This window comes from Dufourea novaeangliae, unplaced genomic scaffold (assembly GCF_001272555.1).
Source record: "Dufourea novaeangliae isolate 0120121106 unplaced genomic scaffold, ASM127255v1 scaffold21, whole genome shotgun sequence".
NCBI classification, from domain to species: Eukaryota; Metazoa; Arthropoda; class Insecta; order Hymenoptera; family Halictidae; genus Dufourea; species Dufourea novaeangliae.
The window spans coordinates 5,447,351-5,472,174 of record NW_015373910.1 but is presented as its reverse complement, the minus strand read 5'-3'; the positions used below and the strand labels follow the sequence as shown (position 1 = coordinate 5,472,174).

Sequence of the window (24,824 nt, the reverse complement as noted above, 5' to 3'; positions counted from 1 at the left end):
TAAAAGTACGTGGATTTATCCACTGTTATTGATAATAACAATAAGCGACCAGAATACTGTTAAAATTGCATTTAATCGCGGAGTACCACTATTTTTTTTTTTACTGGTGGCGCCATCCGTGGCGAATCGCTGAAACTGCTAGCCATATAATTGGCTAAACACTTAAAATAAATCAAAATAAAACATAATAGAAAAAAAAAAACAAATAAACATAAAATAGCCCTATGAACATGGGACAGAAAAAAGCATTGGATGATAGGTCTATTCTATACCTAGTCGGTGGTATAGTATTGTATTTTATTCTCTCTCAACGCAGAAACAACTTTTATGTTGGGTATCAAGGTTAGGAAAATATAATTCTATACAAGTAGGTATTGATACTTTTGTTTCTCCCGAAATCAATTGTCTGTCCCGAAAACAAAATACGGTTATACAGGGTGTCCCAAACTAGCTTCGACTCTTGAAAATGAGGGTTCCTGGGGTGATTTGAAATAACTTTTTCTTTGGCAAAAATGTTATCCGAGCTTCTTTAACCAGATATTGCCGATAAACCCGGACCAATCAAAGCGTAAGTCTGTCGGCCGAGTTCACGCGGTAGCGTTGGCTACCAATCGCAACGCGTATCCAACGCTACCACGGAAGACCCAAAACTGCCCAAGATCACATGAAGGACCTTCTCCTACACTGCTTTTTCCCCTAGCGGAAGCCGGGTTTGCTCGCGAAGTTACTAGTTCACGGTAATACTATTGGTCAACTCAGGCTAATCAGGTATCAGAACTGGTCAAAATATCGTTCGAACGATAGTTTACATTGGTCCAAATTTTATTGCTTTGTCGTACTGCGTTGCAAGCACTTGATACCGTTCCAGTGTATGTACACAAATTCAAGAGGTGTAATTCAATTACATATAGCTAAAGTTATAGTTCCCAGTTTATTTGTCAGGTACAAAGTTATCGTATTAGTCGTGAATAATTATTTTTACACGCGCTAACGAACGCGTGTGTATGGTTTGCGCGCGCGCGCGCCCTTTGCGTGAGTACATACGTGAACGACATCGTGTCGTGCGTGTGGTAAAAGAATAGTGTGGGTTGTCCTCGTTAGACGACTATTCGTTAGTGCTTAGAAGGCATGCGGTGTATCCATTAGTTGATCCACATCTATTTTTTTCGTTTTTCTCTTTTCCTATCTTTTTTTTCTTTACATTGCACAGCTTTCGATGAATTTAAAAGAACGAATTTTATGAGTGAGAAGGTAATGTCAGAAGTGTTACTCGATGTTTACTGAGAGATCACGTCAACGGGATAGCGTGGAGGCTACCACTGGTAAACGATGTTTGATCGGTTTCCCCTTCATACGGTTCGTTCTTATATGGTTTGAGTAGTGTTTAATTAATAGGAGAACACACGTGTAATTTTTATCGCAATTGTCGAGAACCTCTCTTGGACGAAGCCGTATACGAATAAGGTCGTAGTGTATTTCGGTATTCACCGACTTGGAAATGTTAGAATAGAGGCTTCGTTGATCGCTGGTGTTGTCAATATGATTCTGCTTCATCGGGATTTCGAACGCGTAAAGAATCATTTACAAATTCTATTTTACATTTCGATTCGTCTATTCGATCAACATTTCTAAATATTTTCATGATAAAATCGACGCGGATCCGAAAGCGCCTTTCAAGCGATCCTTCGAGGACGGAATTAGTTATTGCTAAAGCTGTTTCAACATAAGTTGCTCGTTCCTCCGAAGTAAATAAATTATTTGTTCTTCTCACTGAATCCTTTCTTACTGACTGTGTGTTAACCACAATGTGCCTATGAACAATACAACCTTATTCGTTGTCAGTGTCGGCGATTTCAAATTGATTACCAAAGTCTATTGCCTCCCCGTGTAATATTTGTGCTTGTGCATTGTTTTCCGCTTACACTATAGGTAACAGTTATTATACATGTTTAGAACATTTTGTACATGCAAAGTGTAGGTTATGCAGATCGTCTGCACAGTAATGTAATGAATAGCTGTGGGAACTCTAATATTAGCACAAAGCTACGTGGAACTAAGTGTTTGGAGGTGCAGGAAGAGTCTGTTTGTAACAATCGAGCTACAGAGTTAGATAAAGGAGACATCAACGTTTTGACTGGCTACAACACAAATGATTTTAATGCTCCACGCGGAACATTGGTCATTTGCCAAAGAAATTCAAACAATTATTCGTCTGATCATAGTTTTTCCAGGTTCAAACCAAGGTGATATATTTTTTCAATCAGACACACAGAGGCGGACAAAAGTTTAAGACTAAAAGGAAAGATTAATAAGAACGATTCATTATGTATGTGAAAAACGTACAGACACTGATTTTTCTTTTATAGTAACTGATTAATCGTTGGTTTACATATTTATTAAAAGGTTGGTACAGTGTTTGTAAACATATAAAATGAAATACTTAGGAAGAAAATAAGTATAATCGGTGTTATATGCTTATACCCAGTTTCTGATTTATTAATACTAGTCTCTATTTAAGCAGAATCTGTCTCATTTTACTTTTGTAACGTTACAACCAGTTCGCTTTCGTCTGATAGCAAATTCTCAGCTTTATCCATATTTCTCTGCTGCACAGTTGAGCTTCAGACGATGAAACAAGAGGCACTGATTAAATATTGATTTCGATATTTGTGTAGACCACTGTTGAAGGAATCCGGTAGAAGTAATTTGCTAGAAGGATCATCTTAAGCTAATGCCTGCTATTTGTAGGTGCTCATAAGGAATAAGGAACAGAAACGGTCACATTGTTTACATTTGATGTCCAAGACATCGGAATTAGGAAGGTTACAAAGAATCCCAAAAAAAAAGAAGAAAAAGGCAACTAAATGGAAAGACAGTGTATACTTATAAGAACATGTGTACAATTTAAATTCCAGTCCCTTGTCTTAAACTTATGACCGCAACTGTATACAAAGAGGTTCCTTGTATCGTCTCTAATTGGTTTGTTTAATTGTTATAGAATTGGCGGTGCTCCACGCAATGAGTTTCGAATGGCTCGTGGGGGCAGTTCCGGGGACCGTGCCAGAGGCGCATTACGGGGTAGAGCTTTTAAAAAGACGGCCATCGATAGAGATTCAAATTCAGAGACCAACTATTACTCTGCAACTAGACCCAAATTTCAAGAATCGTTGAAAAATCAGGAGAACTCGCAGGGAAAGTATTATGACGACAAACGAATAAATGGTCCGAACTAATCACTTTGAAAACGTTTTAAACTAAACGTTCTAGTTAACCGAGTTTACATGGTTGAATCATCTTGGACGTGTTACAGAAGACTCCAGGATTTCCAAACTCTTGAGGAGACTGTGCCGGGAAGACGATTACGATCACTTCATATCCCTATGCAAGCAGGCGCAGGAAGGCATAATCGCGCCTGAAAATCAAAGATACATACGTCGAAATTTGGATGCGATTTGTGAAAGTCTGTTGGATATGTTACATACAGGCCCAGGACCAGAAGCGAAACAGCAAATCGCAAAATGCCTAGGACGCGTTGGATACGCGGCCGAACAAGACTTCAAACGGTACAGATCGAAAAGCACGAATCGTGTTCTATTATTCTTCACGTCGAAGATTTCTTTTGATTCAATCACTCTACATTTTCGCGTGTTCATTTACAGATACATGGACTGGATTTTCAACAAGTACTCATTGGAAAGGAAGGACGATATAAAATGGCTTTTGATCAGATCGTTCGTTGAGGTTTTCAAAATGGACGCAGAAACACCGAGGTTAAAAGAATTCTCAATGGTACTTAGACGTTCCATTAAATTGTCGTTTCGTTGTTATCGACGTTGCGCGCATGATGGTTTAATAAACTATGTTATATGGTCTCATTTGTTTTTTTGTTTTTGGTTTATTTTCAGCTAATCATGTCGCAACTGCAGTCAACACTGGAAAATGTCGATCGTTCGGACTTGCTGGTGGCAACGGTAGACGCGATATTGTTAATAATGGAATCCTATCCTGAAACGTTCTCGAATCATTTTCGCGACACAGTTGACATATTAGTCGGCTGGCATATAGATTCGACGCAGCAAAAGGCGATTGCAAGCTACGCCAGTCGCAGCTTGCAACGATTGCGAACCTTTTGGATAGCAGACTTACAGTTTACATTGACGTTATTGGGACAATTTTTAGAGGACATGGAGAGCTATGACGAGGAATTATCTTTGCCGGAATCTGGCAGAAGTTCACCCGGCGACGAAACGTCTCCTACGCCAAAAGAGTGTATCGTTCGTATCACGTCTCTGATCTCTGTGTTCAATACAGTCACGAAAAGCATATCCGAGCATTTGAATCCAAATGTTACGCCGAACGTGCGATGGTCGTTCTTGTCCGACTGTTTGTCGAAAATGTTGAAAACAGTCGTGAAAGCAATCGAATTAGACGACAGTAACGAAAGCTTGGTTTCGAGTTTCACCATTACACCAGAAAATGTCGATGAATTATTGAAACATGTTAAAGTTATAAGCAGCACCGTTCAGCAACGAAATTTCAACGAGTCTGAGTTAATCGAGGAGGAGGAGAAGGAGGAGGATCTCGTCAGGATGTATAAATCTTTGAAGCTCGATAAGAACGAGTTAAAGGATTTGAAGTCGAGCATCGAAAAAGAAACGGGATCGTCGCAGGAAGAACGGCAGCTTTTGTTAAATGTTGTACGGTGGTTGGAATCGAAGGAATCGAAAGACTTGAAAGAAAGAAAGGAGACGGTGGATTTGACGGAGGAAAAGGAAGAGCTGATAGTAACGGCGAACGAATGCGCTTTCTTGTTGTTGGGACATCTTCAGAGTCGCATAACGAAAAATCACGAGTTACTCTACAAGTTTATCGATCTTCAGTTAAAACGAATCAACATGTTCTGGGACGATACTATAATTTCCATGCTGAATACTATTTCGAAAATAATCAAAGAAGTCTCTGCGAATTTACCATTGGAATTGGTGCACAAGCTGCTCGGGAAAGATTCTGCGTTACTAAAATTACGATTCCGCGATTCTATTTCCATTCAGAATGCCAGCCTTGGCGTGTATCACAGTTTGCTCAGTTTAAAAAATATTCCACTACTACAGGAATCGTATCGATACATACTGTCCGATTTGGAGATCGCTTATAAGCTTGTGCTGACGGATATCGAAAGTTTGGTGCCTGACAATCCGTTGGTGAACGGTGTCAAATATAAAAAAAAGGATGCGGAAATCGTGATTACTTTCCTGTTGCGTGCATTGTCCGATATAGGTAAAAACGTACAAGCATATCATCGTATGGTCTAAGATCAGTCGAAACGATCGAGTCGGGTTACTGAATTAATTGTGTTTGATATTTTCAGCGAACGCAAGCAACTCGATCATTGGTATGTGGGCATTGAAGCCAAGTATTTTGGAATTGTTGGCTGTCAAGTTAAGACCTTATGACAGTAGTTTGTCAGTGACCAGTCCGTTCTTGCAGTACAGTATTTTATACTTGCTCTACGCTCACTGTTCCAGGTAGGATGGTTTAACAGCGGAGAACTTGCCAAACTTTGTACTTTTCATTATATCCTTCAATCTCCATTGGTCTTTGTTTACAAGACTTACGTTACATTACGTTACATTACGTTATATTACGTTATATTACGTTATATTATGTTGCATTACTTTACGTCTCGGTTATTCCAGGTATAATCACTTTGTGCCGAGTTCCAGTTTGATAACTGGAACTGCCACATGTCGTCCGATAGATATGTTTCCAGGCGCACTTGACGTACCAACTACATCTCCGACCAGCGGCCATCTTTCAATAATTCTGAACCTGATAGCTAAAAGTTTCAATGAGCGTACACCAGAGCAAACGTTGTTGTTGTTATCGACGTGGATGCAGGAAATTTGCATGCAATCGGAAAATTATATTGGCATATTGAGTAAAACGAAAGAGTATGAACGCGTCTTGGGGAGTTTGGTTGCTTGCGGGGCCAGTATTGACCGAGAGATCTCCATTGCTGTTTGCGAACTCTTCGAAATCTTAATGAGCGCGAAGAACGTGACATGGAAGGAAGAGATCTATTACTGCATAGTGGATCTGGCGACGTTACATTTGACTTCGCGCGAGCATATTGTACGGGAAAAGTACGGCTCTTTATTGACGCATGTGCCTCTAAATATAGTCGTACCAAAGCTGAACAAGGAGTGTTTGGTATCGGAAACGAAGGTGTGCAAAAGAACAATTCTGTTTGAGCAAAAAGTTTTGATATTTGAAGGATGGGTGTAGGGGGTGTTTTCCTGAATGCAAAACTGCTGTATACATATTTGTGTATATCTGTCCACAGAAACACCAGGGAATTAAACAATACTCGACCGAGTCATTGATACTTGCTGAGAAATTATACATGCGGGGAAATAGTAACGGAGAGATGCAATCGCAACATTTTAAAACGTACATGGCCTTCCTGTTGCAAGATCAGTATCTAGACGCTTCCGGGTTGTCGGAATTGTTCACATTGTGCTGGCCGATCATGTAAGTATGATGGGGGATAGTATTAAAGGGGGACCAGGACAGGATTTCTGAGATTTTCCATTCCAGGTCCGAGAACGAAATCACAAGGAGAACGTACTGGTTGGGGCTTGCGAATCGATCCTTTTTATATTTCTGGTCCGGTTTCGAGGCGGCTCAGCATTGCGTGATCAACAAGCTTCGTACATCGTTGGGAAAGCCGCAAGAAACGTTCACGTCGATCGAAAGCGCGTTGAAAACGTTGGCTCGCGAGATATCGTATAACGTGGAAACGATGAGAAAAGAAAAACGGAACTTCGATCACCTGCTGAGCGAACATACCAGAGTTCGACTGTTGATCGAGTTTCTCGAGCATCTCGAGAGGGTGATACACAACGCGGCTGAGGGATGCGCGATGGCGTTGCCACCGCTCTCGAAACCGGTTCGAACGTTCTTTCATACGAACAAATCAACCTGCAGGGAATGGTTGAATCGAATCCGTTTGGCACTGTGCGTTGTCTCGTTACACTCGGGATTGGCTGGCAGCGCCTTGAGGAACAGTCAACGGCTGTTGGAGGATTTGAGCAACAGCGAAAATACGCACGGAATCGAATTCGAGAGGGCGACACTTTGCACAGCGCAGGCAATGGTGATGCTGGGAGAAGCGGAAGCGTTACAAGGACTTTACATGTACACCAAGGAAAAGGAGAGAAAATTTCCATGGTTGAAAGCCGCGATGGAAGAAGCTGCGGGCCGCTACGAATCAGCCGCTACAGCTTATAAATCAATTATCGAGGACCACACGCACGCCGCTAGAAAAGATTTGGCGATCGAAGGGGGAGAGGAGGATCGAGGACGTAGGCTGGAGCACGGCAGCGATAGTATCGAGGGTTTCAATGTAGACGACGACGAAGACGAAGACGAGGACAGTGACGATGACGACGATGAAGATGACAACGAGGACGACGATGACATCGACGGAGCCAGAAGCGGGAACGAGGAACCTTCCTCTGACGTAAAAGAGAAAAACGTTAAGACCGAGGGGGACAATCAGGTGCTTGAGTTTTGCGTGCAACGTTTGTCCGAGTGTTACGAAGCGGTTAGCGATTGGTCCCGACTGAAAGCATGGAAACTTCAAGAAGCAAGAATACTCGTCCGAGAAAAGAACTCGAACATTGGGAGGCAACAGCAAGTTCCGACAGAGAACGATGATCATCGACGGGCTAGGTGTTTGAAAATGTTCGAGGATGGTGAAACGATATCTCTCGATGATCTGAGTAATTGGAATGTACTGGAAAATGAAATGGGAAAACCGGGAGACTGGAGCTGTGGCAAGACGTTGATCGATTGCAACAATACGTTAAGAAACATAGCGCTTCGAATCCACGTAAACGATTACCAGGATTATTTCGAGCAGGAGATTGAACGGTGCCGAAGGGCGGCGGCTGAGACAATGGAGGAGGGTCTGCGGAACATACTTTCCGGATATCTCAACGAGTCGATATTGATACGATATTCGGCGAACGCGTTGAAGAGATTGCTGGTGCCCGGTCGAGAGGGGAGCGCCGGGGCGTTTCGGTTGTATAAAACCGAGAAACTCGAGCGTATGGATTCGAGCGTTCTGACGCAAATTCTCTGGTGGTCGGAGTACTTTGGAAAGGCACGGGAGAAAGATAACGGCAGTTGCACGTTGAACGAGGTGGCCGATCTACGGTTGCACATTGTCCGTACAGCGAGAAAAGAGGGAAACTTTGAGTTGGCGAAACGCGAACTTGTGAATTATCTGCGATCCGAACGGGAGATCTGTCGAATCGAGGATAGCCAGAACAGAGGGGTCGTACGCGTGGATCTCGATTTCGATCGGGTGACCGACGACGCGCTGAGGAATGTGATGCGCGTGAAATGGTCGAAGAACAATATGCGTGCGTTCCGTGAATACTCGAAATTATTGTACAACATGGAACACGTTGATAAAGCGTTGAAAGTGTGCAGCGCAACCGCGCTCGGGATATCGCGAGCCATCGTCGACGGTGAGCAATCTGCGTCAACCGATCTCCGGGAGAATGGAACCAGGCTTCTGCTGACACTCGGTAAATGGATCCAACAGCAGGAGATCGAGAACACCGAGAACATTCAGCTGGAGCAACTGCTCGAATTCGAGGCTGTGCACAACGACGGTCTGATGAGCAAACTGTTCGGTTCGACCACGGACTCGATACCTGTATCGGACATGATCATTGGTAAATTGATGCAACTTGGGGTAAATCAATGCCCGGATTTACCGATCGCCTGGTGTAGCTTCGCCAGTTGGTGCTATAAATGGGGACGGAAGATCGTCGATAATTCGAATACCGGTCGGTTAACTGACACCGACAAAACGACCATACGGAATTTACTACCGTTCGATACGAACGAGGCCGATCTGCTGGCGATCTTCTCGATATTGAATCAAAGTAAATCGATCAACGAGGACGAGGGTGACATCACGGACACGGCGAACGACATCAACACGTCCGACATGATAGAACACCAACTACGGAACGTACCGATACTCAGTCTGGCCAGTTCCGATCGTATCGGTATGCTGATCGACATCTGGAAGCAAGCGCAGAGAAGAATCTATTCGTATTACGAGCTCTCCGCGAACGCGTACTTCAAGTATCTGCAACTCGCCGCGAAAAAGGAGACGAACGATTGCGATACTATTACGGCCACGCTCAGGTTGCTGCGTCTGGTTGTTAAGCACGCCCTCGAGTTGCAGAACGTGCTTGAATCAGGGCTGTCCTCAACGCCGACGGCACCCTGGAAAGAAATCATTCCACAGCTATTTTCGAGACTCAGTCATCCCGAGGCTTACGTACGGACACGTGTTTCGGAACTGTTGTGCCGAGTCGCCGAGAATTCGCCGCACCTGATCACTTTTCCCGCGGTAGTGGGAGCGGTGTCCGGTCAACGGAAAACTTGTGACAAGGTGCTGTACGAAAAAACGACGGAGAACAATTCCACTCAGAACGAGTTGGGCTTTGTCGAAGAGGAAAGGGGGATGGAGCACGATGATGAGGAGGAAGAAGGGGTGGAGGATGAGGAGCAGAAGGAAGAAGAGGACGAGGTAGAGGAACAGGATGAAGAACTGGATAAAGATGATGTAGAAGAGGAGAATGAAGACAGGGAAGAGGAGGATGAGATGGAGGATTATGAGGAAGATGAAGATGAGAACACGGGGGATAATTCTTCTACGGTTTATCGATACCAAGACGAACACGAAAAATTTATGGATTGCTGTTTCTCGCAGTTGGTTGACTGTCTGTCGAATAGAATTCAAGGTTCCGTGGAGCAGATAAAGATATTGGTGAAAGAACTGCGTCGTATTACCTTGTTATGGGACGAGCTATGGTTGGCAACGCTTTGCCAGCATCACACAGAGATCTCGAAGCGATTCGAGCAGCTAGAAGTCGAGGTGCAAAAGGTACAAGACAACGCCTGGTTGTGTGCCGAGGAGAAAGACCGGTTGATCACTGAAAAGCATAGAATTATATTGAAACCGGTCGTCTTCATCCTGGAGAATTTGTACGCAATGACGTCCGTGCCGGCCGAAACGCCGCACGAGAGAAATTTTCAGGAGAAGTTCGGTCCCGCGATCGAGGAAGCGATCGGCAAGCTAACGAATCCAAAAAATCCTGCGAAACCTCATATCGCAAGTTTATGTTTGAAACAATTGGAAAGTAAATTGGCGCAACGGGTGCACAGACGGGCAGCTTACTCTCTTTCTATGAACGATATCAGCCCTGTGTTAGCCAATTTAAAGAGTACCTGTATTGCTATGCCAGGTGTCGTCGCTAATGATAATAAAATCGTTACCATCCAGTCTGTGGATAACAACGTTCAAATACTGCCGACTAAGACTAAACCCAAGAAACTCGTCTTCCATGGTTCCGATGGACACGTTTACACGTATCTGTTCAAAGGATTGGAAGACCTTCATTTAGACGAGAGAATCATGCAGTTTTTAAGTATATGTAACACGATGATGTCCAAGAAAGGCGATTCGAAACAGGTGTACAGAGCTCGGCATTATTCCGTTATACCATTAGGCCCGCGATCTGGTCTGATACAGTGGGTCGATGGGGTCACCCCGTTGTTCGTTCTTTACAAGAGATGGCAACAAAGGGAGAACTCCATGACCAACAAGACTGGCAGTGCCGCGGTTCTGCGGCCATCTGAGCTCTTTTATAACAAGTTGACACCGCTGCTGAAAGAGCGGGGAATCGGTCTGGAAAACAGAAAGGAGTGGCCGATTCAGATTTTGAAGCAGGTCTTGTCCGAGTTGATGGCTGAAACACCAAAGGATCTGTTGGCAAAGTGAGTCATTTATTCTTTATTTTTATCTTGCTTTTGTCCACATGTACCTACCTACATATTGTATATGTATACCCACAAGCAAATTCAGCTTCCACTAGGGGAAAAAGTGACGCAAGAAAAAGGAAAAGTTATTACAAGTACCGAAATAAATGTTAAATCTACGCCACTGTTTTCCCTAGCGGAAGCCCAGTTTGCACGTCAGGGTACATACGTACAATATGGTATTTGTGTTTTCATACCTGTTAATACTTGTTTCTTTTTTGTTCAGAGAGATATGGTGTAACAGCATAAATGCTGGAAACTGGTGGCAGGCAACGAAGAATTACTCCTACTCGGTTGCCGTGATGTCGGTTATCGGTTATATCATCGGCCTCGGCGATAGGCATTTGGACAACGTGCTGGTAGATTTGAACACCGGCGAAGTTGTACACATCGATTATAATGTATGCTTCGAGAAAGGCAAGACGTTACGCGTGCCAGAGAAGGTGCCTTTCCGAATGACTCCAAACATTCGAACTGCGTTAGGCGTAACTGGTGTCGAGGTATGACCACGCGCACACGTATACCCCCACGAGCAAGGGGCCTCTTCTCACTTGACTTCGGGAGTTAAAGAGGGGGAAAGGGCTTCCTACCATTTTCATTTTTAGTACTGAAATAAATGTTAAACCGAATGTTAATTTGATATATATTTCAGTAACTCTCAAGATCAAACCGCTACGCTACTTTTTCCCTAACGGAAGTCGAGTTTGCTCGTGAAGGTACACCGGCACTATCGATACAATCGATCGCTCTTTTCTTCAAAATTAATCGATTGTAACGATGTCGTGTATCGTATGTACTTTTTTTTACGGATTTCGCGGTAACAGCATCTTCCTTTTTTAGGGTATATTTCGTCTGGCTTGTGAACATACTCTTCGTGTGATGCGTCGAGGACGCGAGACTCTGCTGACGTTATTGGAAGCATTCGTGTACGATCCGTTGGTGGATTGGCGAGCCGGTGCAGACAATAGTATCGCGAGTTATGGGGCATGTCAAGCCAGAGCGAGATGCACAGGTATAGGGAGAAAGCAATTAGAACAGGAATTGACACGAGCGATGTTCGCCGTTCGTACGGCAGAGATGCGCGCCGAATGGTTGGCGAACAGGTTGGTGGCAAACAACGGTCAACTTTGACGCGCTATTCTTCTTTTCTCTCTGTATAATAAAAGGATTAAACAATCGTCGGAGTCTAATACCGCGAGAAATTAACCGGTTTCTTGGTTTATAGAGATGAACTGATGAAAGTGTTTCCATCTTTGTGCCATCGTTTGAATTGTTGGATGGATGCGACCGAGGTGACCCGTCAATGTCAAGACTTGCTGCAGGACAGGCATCAACAGCTTGCGTTAGTGAAAGAAGCACAGGCAATGGGACGCAATCATCCGTTGTACACAGTAATAAAGCGTTACAACTCTTTCAAGAGAGCACGCGACGCCCACGAGAAGGCAAAGGGTGCGTTGAAGGAAAGAATAGAGGACAGTGAGAAGCAAATCAACATGCACAATGTAAGCAAACAAAACGTAAAATCGTTATCATCATCTTCAATGTACAATTACATACAGTGATTTCTCGATGAATGCGACACGAGCAATGGTGTTATTCCAACCACTGGGAGAGTCCCCCTGCCGAACAGAGTAAACATAAACTAAGCAGAAGCTCTGCTTCGGGCAAAAAAAAAACAAATTTATGAGGCGCTGAAAACATTTGCACCTTGTCACAAATGCTCCAAAGTCCGAGTACGTCGCATTCATCGAGACATTACTGTACATACAAAGGACGAATAATACTACATATACTATATTTTATCTATTTACGTATGGAATTGTATATTATTGACATAATATGCGATGTTATCCTGTTTCAGTTGTCGCTTTCCGCGATAAGAGGTCCTCAGTTGGGACAATGGTTATCGGAACTGGGAACGTCTACGAGTTCGGAGGAGCACGTAATGTTCGACTTGGTGAAAGAATTTCTGCAGAATGCTGGTCAGAGTCAAATGGTTCTTCAGTGCGAACAGTCGGAAAATGAGCTGACTCAATTGGCGACGCAACAGACCATTTTAATAAGAAGTTGCTTGGACCTTTTGAGTCAGTATTCGGCCATCTGTAACTTGTATCCGCTGAGCAGCATGTCGCAACATCGTACGGTGCTCTATCACGGTTGGGCTAACAAACTTATGAATTCAGGAAACGTCGATGTTTGTCGCGAAGTAATGGCACAGTTCGAAGGCAGCTTCGATCCGATAAAGGGCACGAACAACCAGCACGCGCAACAGATAATAACGTTCTCTTATCGAATGCAAGGGATTCTGAACGAGGTGAACGAGAGACTGAAGAAAGCGTACGAGAGAATGGTCTCGGAAGGGTTGCCGGAATCGGTCGGCAGAATCGAGAAAGCGTACGGCGAGTCGAGGATGCAGATACAGAGTTTTTTGAGGCGGGAAAAAGGAGCGGAAAGAGCGCTCGAATGCGTGAATATCACCGCCCTGTGCGCTCTGAACAAGCGTTACTTGATGATGGAAGGCGCCGCAAAGTGCGCGGGTGACTGTTTGGTTGATCTTACGTCCAGGGAAGGGGATTGGTTTTTGGACGAGATGCGGCTGATGTCGTCGCTGATCGCCGAATTGGTAAGCCTGATACCAGAGTGTCACAAAGCGAACAATGATCCCAAGATATCTCTGGTGCTCAAGTGTTTGAGAGGATCGGATTGCATCTACAAAGGTTTGCAGGAGCTCAATTACAATTTTCACACGATCATTCTACCGGAAGCGATGAAAACAATCATAACGGAGGAGCCGACCGTGATCAGAATGATCGGCGAGCTAACCGAGATCATAGTGTCGCCTGGGATACCGCTTGGTGAGATCTTGGGGCAACTCGAGATGCATCTGAGGTTCACCGTGATGGAAATGGAAAGCCCCCACGCTATGATGCAGGGGGTCGTGAATAACATGAGACTACGATTTGACGCGTTGCTGTCGCGACCGGCTGAGATTCAAGAGCCGAATCAAGACGAGGCTCTGACACCTGGTCAGATGCTGTTGATGGGTTTCAACGGACTGTTCGAAAAACTTCAGATGGAAGGTAACGCGCTGATCGCTACGCTGAGCACGCTCGAAATCCCGGCTGCCTGGCGGAAAATCGATCAGATTCGGGAAGCGAAGGAAATGTCCGCGCCAATATTCAACAAGGCTGCTTGCCAGGTCCTCGAAGATATATTTCTGGTGAAACGATTGCATACGATTCAAGAGTTCTTCATGATGTGCAGAGACATCGCGACCGCGTTCAAGGGCGGCTTGGCGAACGTCTACGACGACGAACGGTTAAACAAACCGATACGTATCTTCACGGCGGATTACGTGTCCAGGCAATTGCTCGGGGTCACTTCTCAGACATTGGCGATCGGGCTTTGCCTGTTGCTGCAAAGAATGGGCCTGAGCGTCACCACCGAAATCGAACAGAGAGATATCGGGGCTGAAAGCAAGGTCTCGTTGGAGGAATTGTGCAGAAAGCTCGTCGATCTTTGTCTGAAGAGAGGCTCGTTCTCGGGATCTGTTCTCGCGCAAGCTAGCGCGCTCAGTAGCACTCTCGAGAGCGCTTGGCGAAGGAAACAGACTGCCAGGTTGGCTCAGCAATGCGTCGAAGTTGCCAGAGCGAGTATGCAGAGACTTCAGCTGCAGCTCACAGCTCACCATTGGTTGCACGAAGACAGTTTGCTCCTTAGATCGAACCTAAATCTGATGAATCCTCTAAGTAAGTTTATTTCGACACAGCGCATAAAGACACACATATATTGGTCTTCTTTTTCTTTGCCATTTTTCTGATTTCATTCTTTTTATCCTTTTGAATTCTTCCTTATGCTTCTGCTGTTCTGCTTTTTAGATCGTTCGGCGTTCATGCTGGAATTACGAAAGACGGCCACGGCACTAAGCGGTCTACAGTCTCGCGTTTGCGAGGCACGGGAACAACAACAGAACCTCGTATCCAGCGCGGTACAACGTTTGAAATGGGCCGCTGGAGCAAATCCAGCCCTCGGGGAAGTAATGTCGGCGTTCGACAACGCTGTGCTTGCCTCTTGCGAGAAGTTGACCCGGCAGCATACACTAGCGACCAGCGTCGTGAATACGTGCAACTCGATACTGCATTACGAGGCATTGAGAACCAGAACGTCCGAGAGCGTAACGCACGACGCGAATTTTGTCAAGCTCGTCAAGCACTGGGAGGAGAGTTGTATCTTAACCATGAGCTTAACCATTACCGTGACACCGATCGAGGAAAGTCTAGTTGAATTACTACCGATGGAGAGCAACGTCGATATAAACTGGCTAAAGCAGGCGGAGAGATTTATTTCAGAAGCGATACTTGACGCGCAGAAAAAATTACAGGAGAAGCAAGAATGTTTGCTGACCACCCAGAAACGTTTACGTGAGCAGGTTTCGAATTTGCAAAATGTTTTAACACTGCATCATTGTTTGATGTCCGATGTACGGATTCTGTTGCGAACCATGGCCAAGCAAGAGAACATCGACGGCCTTCAAGAGTTTCTCTCTTCGTACCGGTCCTTCACCGAGAGCATATCGGCGATCGTTAAAGAACTCGAATCCGATTGCCTCGACGTGAACAGAGGCAGAACGATTAAACAAGAATTGGAGACTCTGGCGACCATTGTGCCAAACCTGTACACGGAACTGTTGGAGTTCGCAAACGAGAAGAAAGCAAAGCACAGCAAGCTGCTCGACAACCACAAGGACGCCGAGAAAGAAAACGTAAAGGCGAGAGTACGAGGAAGGGAGAAGAAAAGTGAAACTCTGGACACCGTAACGGGCAAGAGGAAAAGGAAGTTGATTCGACAGGAAGGTGTTTACTATAGCCCGAAGAAGGGGGTTCCGTTGGCTAGGGATCCGACCACCGGTAAAGGTAAGCGGGGGGCCCTTCTTCTTGTTCTTTTACTTCTTCATTTCCTTGTTCGTCTTGGTCTTTTTTCCTGTGTTCATTCGTTTAGTCTGTGCTTTTCATATATTATTCTTTTGTACAGCTGTCCAAGAACGGAACGCGTATGCACTGAACGTTTGGCGTCGTATACGAATGAAGCTGGAGGGACGGGATCCGCATTCGACCCGGAAATACACGACGGCCGAGCAAGTGGAATACGTTATACGCGAGGCTCAAAGCACCGACAATTTAGCCCTCTTGTACGAGGGTTGGACACCGTGGGTCTGAACGAATGGTGGTTGACGCGATCGCGTCGATGGTTCAATGCTCGTTACACACGGTACCAGAGTTTGTACCGTTCTGTGCTCTACGCTCCATGGAGCTAGCTCTCTGTCAGATCAGGTGTGAAGCACGTTCATCGTTACCTGAAAGGGAAAGTTCAATACGCTCGACGCGGATGCCGCGTCGAGTTCGGCAACGCTCGCCTACAATACAAGGAAAAAAATTCTGCGCGATCCGTGATCCGTGATTCGCGATCGAACTTCGATTCTGGCATCGGTTCTATGATTATCTCAAATACCATTCGCCAACGGCATGATGTATCGTGTATTTCCCAAAAAATCTGTAACCCGCTTTTCTTCTTTACATTCTGGATTTCCGTCAGTTTCCATTAGGACCGAACAGACAAGAGGTATCTTTGACACGAAAAAAAAAAAGAAAAAAATAATGAAACGTTAACGGTAAAGGGTGATTAATTGGTATCGATGGCGCAAACATGTACCGTGACACACGTGAACACGTGACCGAACGAAAGTTACGTTTAACTCACTGTTGTATTCGTTGACATCTATGAAAATTACATTAACGAGTCACGCATCGATGTGAGATTTGGGAAAAGCATAGAATCTGTCGCTTATCTTTGAAATAAAACGGGACAACGGCTGCAAGTTCAGTCGACGATGCGGAGAAACTCGATGACGATTAACGTGTCGATGACGACGACGCTCGAGACTCTGAAGAGAACATCTGTCTCTGTGACGTGTTGTCTGCGACGAACGTAATCCGTTCGAAGAAACGACCCTTCTCTGAACTTCGATTAATTTCATTTTCCAATTTATTCAATAAGGTTTCCTTGGTACACAGCTAATGTAGCGATTGATCGGCTGGTCGAATTTTGCGACCCTTAATTTCCACGAATTCCGAAACATCTGCATAGGTTACGTCTATTGGGGACTCGTGATTACCATTTTAAATACAATTCCGAAGCTGTAAGCGGGGTTAATAGGAACATCTATAATTAGTTACCTTTCAAACAAGCAATATTGATCGTTGATTGTCGGGACACCGAAGGAGAAAACTGGTCGACAGAAACATGTCTCATTGTCAGTGGTGTAGGTTGACCGTTATTATAATAGTAAATTTAACAAATTAGATATGCGGTTGCTTGTGTTCCGCTCGAAAACAAATTTACGTTTTATGCCGCTGAATTACATTTATGCTCGGTGGAACAAGTATAGGGACTTCCTAAAATCCCATAATCCCTGTTGTACTCGACCAAGTTAGCTGAAACAATTGGATTTGTGTGAGTCCACTACAGTAGCCGATACAAGTATTTAGAAGATACTGTTAAAATGCCTGGACCAAATACTACAGTAACAATTAGTTTTGTAAGCAATCGATGACTTTATAATGGCGAAAAACACGTTTGATTGCTTGTACATGTATGTAACACATGTATACACGCACAAAAACTGTAATATCATTTGCCATACCGCACTTTTTATTCGTGACTGTCACAAGGCAGTCGTTATACTTGTTTCATCGAGTGTATGTCTGTTTTCTTATTCGAACGAATTCATAGTATTATCAATTTTTTTTTACTAAAGATTTTTCCCCTCGTTTATACTAATAATTTGGTTATCAGTGATTAGTAATCGCCTTACCGCAATCGTGTAGAAAGAAACAGTCGTAATAATCGATCGCCGATTTACAAAAAATAGCTCCTAAAGGAGAGAACGTCGAGTGAGCAAAGAAAAAACGATATTGGAGATATATTCCATACGAAAAAATTAATTTTTTTCTCACCTTAAAAGCCAAAAAAAAAATACCGTCGATCAAAAATAGCGCTCAATTGTCTCGCATGTTTCTCTCCGGTTTTTTTAGTTCGTTTTTTTTTCTTTTTGTTGCGAGGAAAAAGGAACAGAGAGAAGGTCGCACTTTGTAACCAATAAAGTTTACGGCATATACGAAAGATAATGGAAAACATATATATTTACTTCGATTTAATTCCAGTCTCCAGAAATATTCTTACCTAGAATTTAATTTGCAGCACACACACACAAACACACACACACACACTCTTTTTCGGTACAATACACCTTCATTCTCTTACATTCTGCATTACCTTTTCTACCTTTCTTTTTACCGAATATCAAGGATTCAGACTTCTCAACATATTCCGTCACATTTGCTAACACTTTCCGCGTGATTTCAATTCATTTTTTTTTCTTTCATTAAATACTAAAGTATCCATTTTTCATATATGTTTCTGTTTGTGAGTTCTTACAGAATCTGTACGAACGAGGCAGCAATACTGTGTCGGAATGTTTCAAAGTTCCCCAATTCATTCCCATAATTACGGTTGACTATAAAGAAAGATATAACTCTCAGTAAACGTGACTTTTTTTTTTTTTTAATAAATTACATTGTAGTTCAATTGTATATTACAATATTGTAAACTTTAATCGTTATATTACACCTCATATCACATTGTTTGTTTCTTATTCAAGTTGCATTCACCGTGCACATTATGTGTGTGTACGTACGCAATTAAGAGACCGACTGAAAGACTATTCGTCGGAGCATCGTCCAGTGTTGCAACGGTGATAACTGAAATATGAAGGAAAAAAGAAACGAAAATTTATGCTGCGCTCTTTAGAAGAATTCCCATTAAAGTAATTAACCAAAATATCCGTACAACCTGTCCAAGTTTATCGTCGCAAGCAACTTCAACTGTCTCGTTTCAAAAGTTGATCAATCTGCGTTTTGTACATATCTTTCACGTCTTGAAGGTCTAGGCGCAGTTCTTCGTTTTCCTCCATTTTTTCGCCGTACATTTGCAACAACGCGTCGTACCGTGTTTGTATTTCGTGCAGATTTTCCTGCAAGACTGTAACGTGTGACACTTTGCCGTTCAATTCTTCGATTTTCAAGATCAACGTGGATAATTCGGAATTGAGTGCGTCTCTTTCTACATTACGGCGCGATAACTCCCACTGAAGTTGTTGTATTTCACCTACAAAACCAAGTAAAATGAATTTCAACGCAGCATATATCACCGACGCGTATGTATTCGAACACCTACCGTCCTTTTGTTTCAGTTGTGCCTGTAAGTTTTCAAATATAGACGTGCTACTCGAGCCTGCTCTAATACTATCGTATACCATTGCGTATCTGTCAGCGTGGTGCTCTTCAGCGGTAGAAGAATCGCACAGCTAAAAGTAAATCAATTCGATATAATTTTACAAACTGCGTACAAGACATTTTTTTTTAAATTGTATTCAAATGTTACCGGCCAGGTAGTGTCCATTACGTTTCCAGTGACTTGATCATCGCTAGTATCGATGGGAACATTCAGCGGCTCGTTTCGAGCAATGCTTCGTCTTTGCTCCATCGTCTCGTGATTCTTTCGTTTCTCTGCACTCGTGGCTGCTTTTTCTACAGCTAATTTGTTTTCCAATGCTACAATCTCCCTATTCAGTTCCATTACTTGCGAAGAATGCGACTGCTCGAGTGTTTCTATCGTTCGTCGATGCCTAGAAAAACAAGTCCGATGATGCCGACGTCATAAGATCGGTTGATCCGAAACAATGAATAGGATAAACCAATGTAAACTTCCATACCGGTCATTTTCTTCGACTAGTCTCTCCTTCTCTACCGTTAATTCGTCGTACAACTCCTGCAATCGCAATATCTCGATCTCTTTGGCGGTGAGCTTCGATTCTAATTGGGATATTTTCGACTTTAAATTCACATTTTCTTCCTTCAAGTAGCGATCCACCTCCGCCAAGTGTTCCACTTTTGTCTGCAACTCGATGTTCTTTTCCGACAATGCTTTCTCCTGCTTCATGAAGTTACTGCATTTATGCGACAGATTCGCTTGAAGCTGTTCCAACTGTCTCAGCAAAGGTTTCGTGGCCATTGTCACCGACTCGGAGAGATCTTCGCTTCTGGCTTCGGCTGCCTCCAGACGCTTCAACAACTGGCCGTTTTCGTGTTTCAGAAACTCTTCTTTTCTAAATGCAGAACAGTACAATGAATCTGCATCCGGAATCAGACACGCGGTGGTACAGTTTAATTAGCGTTACAACTTATCATTATGATTTCAAGACATTTACTTAACGCGCATTTCCTCGGACTCTCGTAACTTAATTTTCAACTCTTCCACTTGTGCAAGCAGCTGGCACGATTCTCCAGCGTTGTTCGAAGCGTCCTTCAATTCCGCTTCTGTCACTTCTAAAAGTTTCTTTGTTTCGATTAAATCTCTGAAAAATAGGACGGTACAATTAACATGTACACAGGACAAAATCGGCACCGAGGCGGGCACCTGAAGGAATCGGGAAATAGAGAAGTATTTGGTGAAATGTGGCGGCGGCAGGCCAAAGATAGGTTGAGAATTTGCCACTTACATTTTCGCCGCATCCAAACTTTTCTTATAAGCGTCCATCTTATGTAAAGCGGTGTCCAATTTCTCCTGTAACGTTAAAGTCTCCTTATCCTGCTTCTTCATTTTTGCAGTCAACGTGTGGACAGCCTCTATCTGAACTCTTTCAACTTCTTCTTTTGCATGCAGAGATTTTTTCAGACGCTCCAACTCCAATTGTTGTTCTTCTAGCAATACCCTATGGACATTCGACGTTAAAGTATCGCGTTACAACCATACCATAAAGTATCATTTACGTCTGACAAATATGCCCACGTACTTTTGACTTTTTATTAACGCATCGTTATCCTTCTCCTTGATTCGTAATTTTTTAATAATGTTACTATGCTGAAGCTGTTGCTTGCTCAACTTTTCTCCTTCTTCCCGCAGCTCTTTAATGATCTCATCCTTCTCAGCGCTCAACGTAAACATCTCCTGGGACGATAAGCGTGTGGCTGCTTCCATTTTCAACTGTTCCAAGTTCTTCCGCAATGAATCCCGTTCTCGTATCGCTTGTTGAAATTTCTTTTCCAACGCAGACAGCCTTTGGGTGTACTCGTCGGCGATTTGATTCAAGTTCTGACTTTGCTCCGCGCATTTTTCAAAATTATCCAGCTGTCTGGTAGGAATGGCGAAACGTAAATTAACGAAACAAAATTACTGGACAAAGAAAAGTGAAAGAAAACGAGATGTGGTGTCGTCATGTATCATGACGCGTAAAACTTACTTTTTCAAATTGTTATTCTGCTCGTGCAATTCCATATTCATTCTGCTAACGTCGATGAGTTTCGATTCTCTAGCTTCTAAGATTTCCGTCATCTCTTGTATACGTTTCAACAATGTTTCTATCTCGAGGTTCGCTTCGTCCGATCCTACGCTAATTTCGCTCAATTCTCTGGAATGTCCTCTGGCTTTTAAAGTTTTCGTCAAGAGATCGCTACCCTTTGCCGACTGCGATCTTGTGTGACTCTGCCGTGATTGTGTCGAACTCGAATCGCCATTTGGACTTATCAAATAAACAAATGTTTTCCGTTATCAATTTTGTAAATCCTAATTGCGCGATGAAAACCCATTACACAGAAAGCGTGTACATTAAGAGACGTATCGAATCGATGTGTATCAGAGTCATACCTATACCTGGATATAATTTCAATGTCACTGGAGGTTGTTGTTTCCAATTCGTCCCCACTGGTGTGACCACTGGTTTGATCAGAACCAATTTTAACTAAATCGGACCGACTGCAAAGCAAACACAATAAATCTAAATTTTCCTTCGAACGACAGCTTGGCAACGTTGTTATGTACAGTAAATCCTAGATGAGTGTTCGTTGGTTCCTCGGCACTGAGCATTAAATATTTTATAAACTAATTGCCATACGCGGCTGAAATAAATAGCTTCATAATTCCTGGCTCTATCACTGTGCTGAACCTCATTAAAAAAGTCAGCGTTACACCTGGGGACCTCTCCTTGTCAGTGTCGAGTAGCCTTCGAACACTTATCAAGAATTTACAGTATTCCATAGAATTTATATTTTTATCAAACGGGAAATACCTTTCCGAGGAAGTAGGAGAATTTTCTCGGGGCATATCTACACCCTGTACTTCAATCTCCGCGATCTCCGCGATCTCGCCGATCTCGCCGCCGCCACTGCTGCCACCACTTCCACCGCCCTTTTCGATCATAGCATCCGCTAGCATTGTTTTCACATAAGAGCTAGCTGTTAAGGGTGGTTCAATCATTTTTCCATCAGTTTTCTGAATCGACGACGGATTATCCTCGGAACTACTTTCAATCAAGGTTCCTTCGCAACTCGAATCCGTTGACATTAGATACTGATCCACGACATCCATCGCGTCAGACTTGGATGTATGCGGTAGCGAAACATCTTCCGAAGAATACCGTTGTTCCGATTCGCGGTTTGTTACCTGTACCGTTACCGGTTCCGATTCCGGTTCTGCTGGTTCTATAGTAGTGTTTATCAGCCGATCGTAACTGCTTCGATCTGTCTCGACGATTTTACCAGTCCCGTCGAGATATTCCGCCGATTTACGAATCGGTTGGGTCGTGATTGCCTCGATTGGCAAATGTAAATTGTGCTTCTCTTTGAGGGAATCCAAACTCAAGTTGAGATGCGTCTCTGTACATGTTTTTATTGTTGACGCTTGTTTACCGTTTGGGCAGGAGTCGTGCATTTTTCCGCTCAGCAACACGCCAGCAGGCATCTCGATTTTAGCTTTCGTATGCTCGGCGGTCCTTTGTTGAAGCGTTTCGAATACAGTTGTGACGATGCTCTCCGAGGCAGATGTATAAGAATCCTCGGCCAGACTTGCTTCGTCTGGTTCGTCCTGATACGCTATCGCTTCCACGTGCTCCGTTACGAAAGCTTTTACGTTTTGACATCCGGACGATGACGAAGATTTGCTCAAATGAGCTCCAAGATCCCCTGGATACGTGCTTGTCGACGGTGTACTCTCTACGCTACTTGCGCACAAATCATCGTGCGGTGTGTTGGCATCCTCGCTTATCGGCGATTCGTACGGCGAAATGTCCGAGGATGACGGATACTCCGCTTGACTATCATCTTTGGACGCAATCGGATCGATATTACTATCCTCCCAGCAAGGTGTCACCGAGTCGTCTCTATCCGGCACGGAAGACAACTCGGAACGCCGCGGATCTATCGGCGACAGGTAAGGACTGCTATCGCTTTTCCAATCTCCCAAAATTTCCACAGAACTCGGAGATGTAACCAGACTGTCCGGTAAGATTTCGACAGATTCGGAATTCAGTTTGGCACCCGTGCCGGAGGGACTTTCCGAATTACTAAGGGAATTATCGTCCGACTCTGGAGTGGTGGTGCAATCTGTATTCGATCGGGAACCAAGAATTTCAACGCTTTCTAGACTCTTCTTATCATTCTCCGACGACACGAACGACATTCTGTTTGTCGCGTCATCCTCGATCGTCGATTCTTGTTCACAAACATCATTTCCCTCGGATTCTGGTTCGCTGGTCCGCTCGTTTGTGACGTCATTTTTGTTTAATAAACATTCGATCCAGGCTTCTTTCTCTGTACTGCCACTTGGATCACAATCTTTCATTGTATCGTCCATATGGGAAGTCGTATTCTTCGGAATAATTCTATTCGAAGACTGCAAACCCATGGACAGGTGGGAAACAGAATCTTGGCTGTGATCATCTGAAACGTGACCGAGGGTTTCTTTCTCTGTACATTCCCTGACTGTGTGCTTCGCATCCTTGGACAGATTTTCACTTGTATAATGCTCGGGGAAGGACAATGAAGATGTGAGCCTCCTTTCTTGATTATGTACAGCACGTGTGTTTTGTAATGATTTCGAATGAGTTATTTGTTTTTGATCAGTTTCCTCATCTTTGCCTTTTGGAGTTTCGAAAAAGGACCCTGTAAAGCTTCCCCATATACTGCTACTTGTTTCCTGCTTTGACTCTTTGCTTTTATCACAGTGATCCACGTTCTCTTCGTTCTTCAATCCCCACGATGCAAAAAACTCCGAGGTGTCTTTTGTACAACCTTCCACCACTTTCTGATCCTCTTCTTCTTTGATATCCAATGCCTTATCAATTGTTTTCTGAGCTTCTTTTAAAGCAGATTTCGCCAAATTGGCAAATCCAGTGGCATCAAACCAACTCATAGTTTGTTATAACTAAAACTATGATAAGAGAGAATCAAAGAATATAACCGTAGATTGACAAGAAAAAAGTTTCTGATGAATAAAAACTTGAATAACTTACGTTGCATATTAATGTATTAAAATCGAATAAACGAGCATATCCTTGTGAACGCGGAGCGCAAGTTATTTCGAGGTTAAATCATCGAAGGTAATTCTTACAATCCATAGAACGCAATATTATTTCATACAATATTCGATGAATTATGAATCCACAGTGACGGTCCAGACTAAAAGATTACAAACAGAGTGAGGAAAACAAAGCGATCCGCAAGATGTTGGTTGCACTTTTATCTCATAAAAATCGTAATTACAGCACGACAGCCTAAAAGTGCGACTCTTCCACAATTTATCGCTCATCATACCTACGTAGTCAGTATATTCGAACTATTAAATTAAACAGGTTTGTCAACATAGCATAAATGTCGTCATTTTTATAGGCGAAACACACATTTAAACGATCAGAACGAAGTCGAGCATAAATAAGGCAGGATGTAACAAACGTATGTATATGTATATAAATACCTATGTATATGTATATGTATACGTCACATATTATATGTATGCTTTCTGAATTA

General features: G+C 43.5%; 2 protein-coding genes across 3 annotated transcripts; one reads left to right on the top strand and one right to left on the bottom strand.

Moving 5' to 3' along the window:
* Nucleotides 1–1,216: 1,216 nt before the first annotated feature.
* Nucleotides 1,217–16,126, top strand: LOC107194190 (serine/threonine-protein kinase SMG1). Its single transcript, XM_015583773.1, has 18 exons — nt 1,217–1,251; nt 1,954–2,243; nt 2,999–3,222; nt 3,311–3,563; nt 3,660–3,789; nt 3,906–5,277; nt 5,369–5,525; nt 5,697–6,225; nt 6,344–6,531; nt 6,598–7,333; nt 7,397–9,532; nt 9,707–10,866; nt 11,135–11,408; nt 11,749–12,011; nt 12,134–12,410; nt 12,770–14,657; nt 14,787–15,821; nt 15,940–16,126. Exons 1-18 carry the CDS (start codon nt 1,240–1,242, stop codon nt 16,122–16,124), a joined length of 11,109 nt encoding a protein of 3,702 aa, XP_015439259.1. The 5' UTR covers nt 1,217–1,239; the 3' UTR covers nt 16,125–16,126.
* Nucleotides 16,127–18,425: 2,299 nt separating this feature from the next.
* LOC107193992 (TATA element modulatory factor) lies at nt 18,426–24,364 on the bottom strand. 2 transcript variants are annotated; one of them, XM_015583543.1, is made up of 12 exons: nt 24,311–24,364; nt 22,091–24,228; nt 21,670–21,777; nt 21,266–21,544; nt 20,819–21,157; nt 20,525–20,737; nt 20,234–20,380; nt 19,739–20,131; nt 19,408–19,651; nt 19,201–19,330; nt 18,817–19,131; nt 18,426–18,725 (listed from the first exon to the last, which is right to left on the bottom strand). In XM_015583543.1, exons 2-11 carry the CDS (start codon nt 24,208–24,210, stop codon nt 18,845–18,847), a joined length of 4,260 nt encoding a protein of 1,419 aa, XP_015439029.1. In that variant the 5' UTR covers nt 24,211–24,228; nt 24,311–24,364; the 3' UTR covers nt 18,426–18,725; nt 18,817–18,844. The 2 variants fall into 2 exon arrangements, with proteins under 2 accessions (XP_015439029.1, XP_015439030.1); XM_015583544.1 differs by having other exon boundaries at nt 21,676–21,777.
* Between the last annotated feature and the right edge of the window lie 460 nt (nt 24,365–24,824).

Bases quoted from the DNA above. Each gene is read 5' to 3' on its own strand.
- LOC107194190 (XM_015583773.1), top strand. The intron at 3,223-3,310 runs GTCCGAACTAAT...GACGTGTTACAG, and splicing joins TGACGACAAACGAATAAATG to AAGACTCCAGGATTTCCAAA. The intron at 15,822-15,939 runs GTAAGCGGGGGG...TCTTTTGTACAG, and splicing joins GGATCCGACCACCGGTAAAG to CTGTCCAAGAACGGAACGCG.
- LOC107193992 (XM_015583543.1), bottom strand. From the start codon at position 24,210: ATGAGTTGGTTTGATGCCACTGGATTTGCCAATTTGGCGAAATCTGCT. The intron at 21,545-21,669 runs GTATGACTCTGA...TTATTTGATAAG, and splicing joins GAAATTATATCCAGGTATAG to TCCAAATGGCGATTCGAGTT. The intron at 20,381-20,524 runs GTAAGTGGCAAA...CCTATTTTTCAG, and splicing joins AGTTTGGATGCGGCGAAAAT to AGATTTAATCGAAACAAAGA.